General features: G+C 45.2%; 1 protein-coding gene across 1 annotated transcript in view; it reads left to right on the top strand.

The window, feature by feature from the left end:
- Stxbp4 (syntaxin binding protein 4) overlaps positions 1-6,772 on the top strand; it is a 166,100-nt gene extending 159,328 nt beyond the window's left edge. The window contains exon 18 of the mRNA XM_005350526.3: positions 2,513-6,772. Within this exon, the coding sequence (XP_005350583.1) occupies positions 2,513-2,627 (115 nt within the window). The 3' untranslated portion in view covers positions 2,628-6,772. The remainder of the gene's footprint in view (positions 1-2,512) is intronic.
- Positions 6,773-10,210: the final 3,438 nt, after the last annotated feature.

Raw genomic sequence — 10,210 nt, 5'->3', positions numbered from 1 at the left:
AAAAAAACAATGACTTCTCGAATTTTGCATGCAAATGGATGGAAATAGAAAACACTATACTGAGTGAGGTAACCCAGACCCAAAAAGATGAACATGGGATGTACTCACTCATAATTGGTTTCTAGCCATAAATAAGGGTCACGGAGTCTACAATAATGATTTCTTTTTAATATTTTATTTATTGTCTAATAATTTCATACCTGCGTGCAATGTGCTTTGATCAAATCCATTCCCCATTTCCATCTTTCCCTTTCTTCCCTTACCCACCTCCATGAAGTTTCCCTCCCAACTTCATGTGTTCTCTTTTTCTTTCATTAAGCTCCCTAAGTCTACTTAGTACAGTCTGTACATGCATGCATGTAGGACAATCCATCAGGTGCCAATGGCTTCTCAGCCAGGTGAGGCTTCATGCATTTCTCCCCACCTAGCAGGGATTTCGGTTGGCTTGCTCTTGTGCAGGTCATATGCATGCTGTCACAGCTGCTGTAAATTCATATTGCAGCAGCTCTGTCCTGTCCAGCAAGTACTTTTCCACTACAGACATTCCCTACCTGTGAGGCTTTCTACCGTCTCTTTCTCAGTGATCCCTGAACCTTATGGGCTGTGGGGGGTGGGGTGACGTCCCACCTAGAGCTGAGCGCTCCACTCAGCACGGCACAGTCTCTTACTGTCTGCATGGTCAGCAGTTGTGGGTTTCTGTGTTAATCACCTCATGAGGGTTGAGAGTCATGCTCACATATGGGTATGAAGATGAGAATTCAGGGGGCAGTTTAGTACTATGTCCATTTAGCAAATAATTGTATATAAGATTCATCCCTACAGCCTATGACCTAGACAGTCATGGGTTTTAGCCCCACAGACAGTACCAGGCACAAGTTGTGTCTCATGGAACTAGCTTTAAATCCAATCAGAGAGTGATTGGTTCCTGCTATAACATCGGTGTCACCAGTGGGTGTGTCTTGGCAGACCCGTCACCTTAGTTCACAGGGTTCATGGCCAGGTCAGACTATTGATGACTCCTCCCCAGGTAGCCTGCACAGAACCTTAGAGCACTATGAAAGCAACCCAGTAGGGAAGAAGCTACTAAGTTAGTACGAGCTTGATTTCCCCATGTCCTATGACTCAAGTATGTGGTGTCTTCAGCAGTAGAGTTTTACTGTCAAGTTCTGGAGGGGAAACAAGAGCAATAGCTACAGCCTATAATATTTAGGGCTTGGGAGCTGCGGAACCCCATTGCCAACAACTCAAAAGTAAGTGAACCATACCCGGCACTGGACTCTGTTATATATGAGATTAGTATTTTGGCTTTATCCCCCAATAGTAAGGTAACACAATTTAAACGCCTTTTATATATGAATGTATTCTAGGAAACTTCTGCAATAGTAGCTTTCCATATAGGCTTTTCATTGACCTTTGGTGTTAACTGTCCCTTGCCATACTCCCTCTCCACCAGCACACTGAAACTCCGGAAGCTGTGGGCATTCCTGGGCCTTGTCACCTCCACGTTGACTCTTGAGCTACTTTACCCCATTGTGAATCCTCGACCCCATTGTTAAACTATTAGTAATCTACTGTTAGAGAAAGACACATTGATAAGCATCCCTCCAGCCCCACCCCCACTCCAAGGGGCTAGGCAAATGATAGGACATGTGAGAATCATCCAGCTGGAAGCTGAGTTAGGGAATGAAATCTGGGCCGCACATCCACCAGGTGGGAGTGTGGCTTGTGCTTTCTGCCAGCCACTTCCTACGTGTGCTCCCTGCCGTAGAGTCCCTTCCCCATCTCTGCTCCTGTCCCTTCTTCCCACAACGCTCTTCAGGACACCAGTCATTTGTTCTGAGGATGTACCAGGCACCAGGAATGCAGAGATGAGAAAACGGTTCCTGCCATCAGGGAGCTTTCTGAGCCCCAAGGTAGCTGACAGAGAACATGCATTTATAATATAGGAAAATTAGAGATAAGACTATGGGTTCAGATGGAGGAGTCTTAAGGAGAATTTGCTTCTTTGGAGTTAGTGTGTGGTAGCTCCCCAAGAAGGAGAAATGTGGCCCAGAATCCCACTGCAGAATGTGCTTGACCCAGAATCGGTTGGAATGTAGTGTTTCGCAGGTAAATGACAGTGAAGTCTCGGGGCTGGAGTGGAGACTGAATTAGGAAAGAAGTAGAACTGAACCAGAGAAGCTATTTCATTGTAGCAGACTGTTCTCCTGGAAAAGGAAAGCAGGAGACGGACTCTAGAGATGATGCTCACGGCTAGGCAGTCATTGGACACACTCACAGACAACACTGGACAAGCAACAGCGAGTTTGAGGTGATACATTTATTTGCCCTTATGCTTACAAAAGACCCTGGAAACATCTCCAGGACTGAGCACTCCTGGATCTGGTTCTACCTGCTTCCTGTCCCAAGGGCTGCCGACTGGGTAGAAGCAGTGTCCCCAGGGTCAATACTCGTTTGGCTGGTAGGAAGGCAGTCTTTCACATTCTAATCGCCTCTCTGTGTTCTTCTCAAGCCATGTAACACAGACCACGTCCTGGATCCACCCCATGGTGAGTGTCCTGAACCTGTCCTGCTCAGAGGAGACCGAAGAGGACTGTCCCAGAGAGCTAACAGACCAGAAAAGCTGATGCCTTACCTTCATGGGAAGTGATGCTTCAGAGTTTCCGGCTTTTCAGTCCATGTGCACAACCAGAGACGAGACACCACAGCCTGAGAAACTGGGATCTAGCACATTCTACCGGACGGGGTGTCAGGTTGAAACTGTGGTTTTTCTATACACATGTTAAAGATCAACTGCCACTATGGTTCTTTGGAAAGAATTTAGTTGCATTTGTTAAAGTCATATATAATTAGATTTTATATGCATGTAACTTTTCATATAGAATTAGGTCTATAGAACTTAGTAGGTAGTTCATTATTTGGTATTAGATGCAGTGGTTTTTATATCAAAACTTTATACTGAAAACTATATGAGCATAGGAAAGTCCTTTTCTCAGAGGATCCCCCTCTCTAATCACAGCTTAGGAAAGTGATCTGAGAACACTTGGGGAGGGTGCTATACGGTTACCCCACTAGCTGCTGAACACAACTATTTTATTATTTGTATTTTATCTGTATCTCATAGGACACAATCTAACTTACATCACTAGGAGACTTCTATCATTTACAAAACGCTTTTGAACCTCATTTTATTTAAACCAAACAGGATGGCTACAGGGCTGATCTGTTGTTTTCATTCATGTCTTCCGCTGGAGAAACAGTGATTTTCTGACCACTGACCACAGAGCATCCTGACCCAGGGCTGAGCCTCATACCTCATCTCCTGATTCCATGTCCAGTCCCCTTTGCCCTGCTCCCACTGTCCTCCCAGAGGGAGCCTGCAGCCCAGCAGAGCACCTTCCTTCTGTTGATGCAGCTGGGCCCACAGCTGTGCATTCCACAGCAATCTAGAAGGACACCCCACACTCAACCATGGCCTCTTCGTAACCCCACTCTTCTCCTTCTGTGCCCCCCATCACCTCTGGACCCCCACCGACTGCTCTGTGACCTCCCAGCAGGCTTTGTCCCACATCTCATATTCTCTATAATAAAGATCCTGGATCATGCCAGCGGTTTGCCATGCTTGGGTACCATAGCCAGTAGGAGCATCTAAGGAGAGCCCATAGAAGTAAAGGTATCTCTTATAATACTGCCCAGGCTGCTTGTAACAGAATGAAGGCCTGAAGCCAATTAAAGCAGGCCAGCATTGCTTAGGCAAGCCTAGCACTCCCGAGAACACAGTGTAAGAGTCTCCATGTAAAGGCACTTCATAAGTGAGTTAGCACCTGTGCCAGCATCCGTCACTAGCTCCTAAGCTTTCCACTGAGTTTTACCTGGCATATGGAGTCTACATGGAGAACACACCTGGGCATTGTGCTCACTCATGCCTCTCCGCATACATTACAGACTTAGGATTCCTACTTTATGTCTTGAGGACAAACATAAAGTCAGTCAAATACAGACTGACAAGGAGTCATTAGCCTTGAGAAAGACAGAACACCTGGAGCAAATGTACCTCTGTCCTCACAGCTGTCTGGACGCTAGGATACTTCAGAGAGGATTGTTTTGAGCAGCCCCAGAGGGAGCTTTTTTCCTCTGTCCCCAGGAGGTGAATGGGCGCTCACACCCCTTTCTAAGAGAGCGTCTGTGTTGTGAAAGGCAGATTCCTTTCAGGAGATTCCCATGCCCCACTGGAGGGCTTGTTCCCCTGTTTGTAAGGGAAGCTCAGATGGGATCGTGAAGCCTGCAGTCTCTAGTCCATATGTGTTCATGTGTGTGTGGCACTCACCACCTTTCTGCCGCTTGTACCATTCCCTCTCTGTTTCTGTCAAATGCATAATCAAAAGACCGATAAAACTCACAGTGCTGTTTCCTGAGGACTCTACACTGCAGTGTGCAGTGAGCATGTCTTACTTACTCGCAGTGAGCATGTCTTACTTACTAGCTTCTTTTAGGAGTTACTTCTCCCAGTACATCTCCCTTATCTCAACCCAGGAGGCAAGAACCATAGTGATCTTCTTTTGTGCAGAAGCCTAGCGTTAGAGAGAAGTGGTTGTTGCCCATGGATCGCACCATGCCCGTGCCTTGATACTGGACCTCGAGGCAAGTCTTTGATGCCAGGGCTTCTTTAAACCAGAGGGCAAAACTGCTTGGATTTAGTCAGCTCTGCAAGGCTCCAGAACTCAATCCTAAGGGACTTGCTGGTTTGTCAGAAAAGAATTCCATAGGAAAAAGTAGCACTCCAGCAGGCTCTGGTGCATCTGAGCTTCTCATAGGAACATAGCTAAGGAGGTTCAGCCTCCGAATCAGCTGAGTCAGGTGACCACTCATTGAGATTCCCTCTTTAGTATCCATGTTGTTCAGAAGGCAGGTAAGAGACGGATGCTCAGAGAATCTCAAGAAGGCTCAGTACAGATGCGTTTCTGGTCCAGATAGAACCCTGAATTGCTTTTTGGGAAGTTAATATTCTATGACTTAAATTAGCTCTATCATGGTGGTCGTCCATCGGAAATGCTTCTTCTCCGACTCGCCCACTCAGATTCTGGGCCTTGGGAACTAAATATGATTGCATCCCTCCCAGTGCATGCTTTAGTGGATTGGCCGTCAGTTCTGCTGCAAGTCTTGCTTTCCTAGAGTGACAAGGGAAGGCCTGGCTGTCCTCACTCATTTGTTCCCTCAGAATGCTCACTAGCCTCCAGCAACATGACCAGCACTCTGGGCACCAGGGCAAAGTAGGGCAACAGCTAACCATTCCTTGGGCTGTTTTAAAAATAAAATGATCTTGAAAGTCAGAATTATAGTTACTTTTTAACTTCTGAATTTTAAAAGTAATTATTTTCCTTTCAAAAAAAGTGAAAGTACTGCGGAAATAAATTAAGCTACATAAATAGTCCATTTCAGTTTCTGGAAGCTGCCATTCCCCAATACTTCAGTGAAGATTTTCCCTCAAGGGCAAGCATGCGCCCCTTTAAAGGGTTGGTATGTTGTGGTCATCTTTTATCGCAATATAGGCATTTCTGTTGTCTTCCAAACGTCTGCACGAATTCCTGCCCCTCAGAATACTCATTGTCTGTGTGCTCAGCAACTCATTAATGGAAGCTTAGGCTGCTTTAAGTTCCTTCCGGTAACAGTGTCACAGTGAGCGTTTGGGTATTCTTTAAAACCCCGCACTCAAACACTGCTGTCTCTGGTGTGGAGACTGTTGTGAGTGAGCCACCGTGACAGAGTACAGCCACCGTGACAGAGTACAGTCAGAGTTCTGTCACTGAAAGGAGAGCCTGCCCATCCCTACCTAGAAACGTGGGTGTTTTGATCGCTAGGTGTTAGCGTTTCTCTAGCATCAGAGACTGGCTTGCTGTGATAGGAGAGGCTGGCAGGGAACAAGCCAGTGTTTCAAACACATGGCTGCTCCCATTGTTTTCCACTGTGATTTCATCATAGAATGCTGACGAGAAACGGCTTCTACACTAGCAGAGAGAATGCTCTCTTACGCATACAGTACAGGAGCCTTCACATCTCCATCTGTGGGACAGCAGCAATACTTCCTCATGCCCTGACTGGTCAACTCAGCACACACCACCCAAGCACCTACTGGACGCCCGGTCATCCAAGGTGTTAGGATCGTTCTGGGTAGCCCAGATTCCCAAATCAAAGACCTCAATATCCTGATATTTGCATGTATGGACACACATACACACACTACTGATTTGTTTTTCCATATAGGGTAAGAAGTAAGGAATTTGTTTCCTAAGAAATCCTTAAATTTGAATAATTCTGGAAAATGTCGAGCTCCCCCCACCTCCCGGCTAGGAAAGGGTAAGGAGGAACATGCTGGAAGAGGCTCTCCAATAACAAATGAAAGGCAGCTGTCAAAATAGAGAATGAAATAGCACACACATAAAGTGCTTGCATAATCAGAAAATATTATCCTTTTGCTAGGGAGAAATGGGACATTTCTCGATGGTAAGCAAAATGTAACTTTTTGAAGGGTCAACACACTTGACATTTTTATGATACTTAAACAGAAAGAACTGAACAAACAATACAAGCTTTCACAGTCTTGTATATCATTTTCAAGATGATGAAAAGCCCAGAAATCGCCTGTGGAATTTAAAGAATGAAACAGAATAGGCCTGTGGAGCATCACTGTAGAAATGTTATACCCGAGATGTCTTAGCCATAGCTGTTCACACATAACATCATTGTATCAGTAAAATGATTTTATAAATACTAAATGCGGTGTTAGATTTTCTTTAAGCTCCCTCCCTCCTGCCCACCCCCTGCTGTGTCTGTGTGTGTGTCTGTGTGTGTCCATGTGTACAGGAGCATGTGGAGGCTGGAGGTGGATGTTGAATGTCTTCCTCAATCACACTCCCCATAAATTTTTTTTTTTAAACATTAGTCTCCAACTGAACCTGGGACTTGTAGATTTGCCTAGGTTGGCTGAGCAGTAAGCCCAGGGACCTCCTGCCTCTGCATCTCCAGTGCTGGGATCCCCAGCATGCAGTGCCTCTTCCACATGGATTCTGGGAGATTGAGCAGAGGTCTTCGTGCTTCCTCTTCACTGAGTGAGCCCTCTCCACAGCCCCTCACCTGACTTTTTACCATCAGCCTTGTTTTACTTTTACTAATCTTAGATTCGACTTCTATTCTTCCAGGGCAGGTTGGACACTCAGATCAGCAGCTGTATCAAAACCACCCCTGGGAAAAGAGACGTGGTTACAGCAGTTAAGAGCACAAAGCTGCTCTAACAAGACTGGAGTTGGGTTCCCAGCCCCATATTGGGCAGCTTAAAACCACCTTTAACTCCAGCTCTAGAGAGAGTGACTACCTCCAGCCTCTGCAGGGATCCGCACACACACGACAGAGACAGAGCCGTACATATACATAATTAAAAGTAAAACAACAGTCTTTAAGAATAAAATACCTCCCTTGTTCCTATTCCCTCTTCTCCAAATTCCTCTCTGCCTCCCCACCTGTTTCTTTGTCCTGTGGTAATCAGCGGTTTGTCAGGACATTGTTTTGTTGTCTTCCTTGGAAATGGGAGTGATAATGGACCAAGTTCCAATAGGACAGGAAGTTAGCCTACCTTATTCACCTTCATTATGTAGCATAGTGCCTGCCACATTGTAGATGTTCAACATGTGTTTGCTAAATAGTATCTATAATGTGCCACCCATGACTGAGACATGGCTTCTAGTGTAGCTCTCATCCCTTTGTGTGCGTTTATTCACTAAAACACCAAGAACCACACAGGTGGTTGAGTATTAGGGGTGCAGTGCAGGACACATGTGACTGGAGCCCTCAAGTAATTTGCATTTTATGCAAAGCACATGTCACTGGAATTAACCAAAGCTTTTTCCACTTATTTTTCCCTCCTTTATCACATAGTTAAACAACTAGTCCCGTTAACATCCATTGCCTCAAGAAAAGATGCGATGTAAGAAAACAGACAAAAGCATGCTCTTTTAAAGAGTGCCAGTCCCGTAGTGCAGTGGGAAGCTGGAAATGATAAATGCATCCCAAAGCAGGATCTGAGAGCCCTGTGCGACCAAGATAGGCTTTCCTGTGTGCGGCTAGGAAGTACTTCACCTCACGAGCTGTGAGGAAAAACTTGGCTGCTTCTGCCTTGTCAGCAGGACGGTGCCATCATGGACACACCAGACACTGAATCTGAAGGCAAAGGCACACAGGTCTTGGGCTCCCCAGCCTTTAGAACGGCAAGCAGTACATTTCTATTGGTTGTAAATGATCCAGCCTAAGGTCTTTGTTACTACAGCCAGAGCAAACCAAGATACTCCCACAGGACTTAGCAAACAGAGAGAGGAAGGAACTGAGTTTGCCAAGACCACTGTCAGTCAAGAACTTTGTTCCCAGCTGGTGGTGGCACTCGCCTTTAATTCCAGCACTCAGGGAGGCAAAAGTAGGCAAATCTCTGTGAGTTCAAGGCCAGCCTAGTCTACAAGAGCTAGTTCCGGGACAGGCTCCAAAGCTACTGAGAAACCCTGCCTCAAAAACAAACAAACAAACAAAAAAATGTAAATAAAAACTTTGTTCCCTAGCCATTTCCTTCATTTACTGACATAGTCTAGGGATATAGCACAGTGTCTATCATATAGGTGTTGTCACGTACAGGTCTCCGGTACATGTTGAGTGCCACTTTGTAGGTAAAGTGAATTATAACTAAAAAGCAAGATATATACTATTTCTAAAACATTTCCTAAATATATTCCCTTCCAAGACTGGAAGCATTCTTTGTTTGATTCCAGATCTTTCTCATGTCCATGCCTTTCTTCTTCTACACCACACCTGGTCATATAAACCTAGCCCTCACACCTCTCAGAATTAACTTCCTAAAGCATAAATCAGATTCTCTTATCCCCTCCCCCCATAGTCCTCTTCATTACATCCCTGGCATCCTTTTCTTCCTGAACTCTTGATTTTTTTTTTTCTCCAGTCTCATTTCTCATCTACAAAACTCAAGTATCCTGCTCTATCTGGGAAGTTTCTCCTGCCTCATTCCTTCATCAGATTCCTTGCTGTTTATTGTAACATTCCTTTATTCTTTGAAATACAAGCATACCCGTATCTTTTACAGAGCCCAGAGGAGAACATACGGCATCCTGCTCCATCACTTTCTGCCTTGCTTCCTTGAGATGAAGCCCTTCACTGGGCCTTGCTGTTTCAGCTAGACTGACTGACTGGCAGACCAGGAGAATCTTTGCTGCACATGTAGGCACTCACACTGCCACGTCTGATTTTTCTTTCAAGAGTTCTGGGGGCGATGAACTCAGATCATCACACTGGTGCAGCAAGAACCCTTACCTACTGAGCTATCTCCCTAGCCACAAGACTCTCTTCCTCTTCCACTCATTCTCTGAAGCTGTTGCTACGAGTCTCCTCCTCCCATGCTCAGGTTTATCACTGTGCCAACACCATTTCTTCACTGCCTTGTACAACATTCCCACTTCAGAATGTTGGAGCAAAAACTCCCAGCCCAAGGGAAGCACCCAAGAAGCAAGAGAAGTGATTGTCGGTCGCAGATGTAGTTTGCTCTGAAGAGCTGAGTTGCTGGGTCTTGGAAACTTGGCTCTACCCCTGCTTTGTTCATCCTCTATGTGGTCATAAAAGTCCAACTCTCCCTATGGCTTTTCCACTCAATGTTAGCAACTACGTGAGTAACTCAGTAGGAGAATAAGATGGAAATAAGACTCAGGTATCTTGCTTATTGTCTGTTATTGTTATGGGCACTTTTATCCAAAAATCTGGAGGTTAAGTCAGTTAATGTGGAGGCACTATAATTTAAAATCCTGCCGCTGCCCTCCATTACAGTCGGTCTCTACCTTGCTGGGTGGTGATGGTGCATGCCTTGCGTCCCAGCACTTTGGAGGCATAGGCTGAGTTCAAGGCCAGCCTAGTCTACAGAGGCGTTCCAGGACAGTCAAGGATACACAAACCCTGTCTTGAAAAACCCAACAAACAAATTTTAAAAAGTCTGTTTTACTGAATTTCCACAGAACATGTGTCTCACCTTCTACACCCTGGATCTTTACATCAAAGTCCGTATAGTGTGTGTGGATGTGGGTGTGTGTTTAATTTCACACTAGGTAAAATTCAATAAATATTTATAGAATAAAGTAAAAGTGATTTATAATTTTCAAAACCTCTTTGG

Source organism: Microtus ochrogaster, chromosome 7 (genome assembly GCF_000317375.1).
Source record: "Microtus ochrogaster isolate Prairie Vole_2 chromosome 7, MicOch1.0, whole genome shotgun sequence".
Lineage (NCBI taxonomy): Eukaryota > Metazoa > Chordata > Mammalia > Rodentia > Cricetidae > Microtus > Microtus ochrogaster.
Note: the sequence above shows the minus strand (reverse complement) of the source record. Positions and strands in the feature narration are given on the sequence as shown.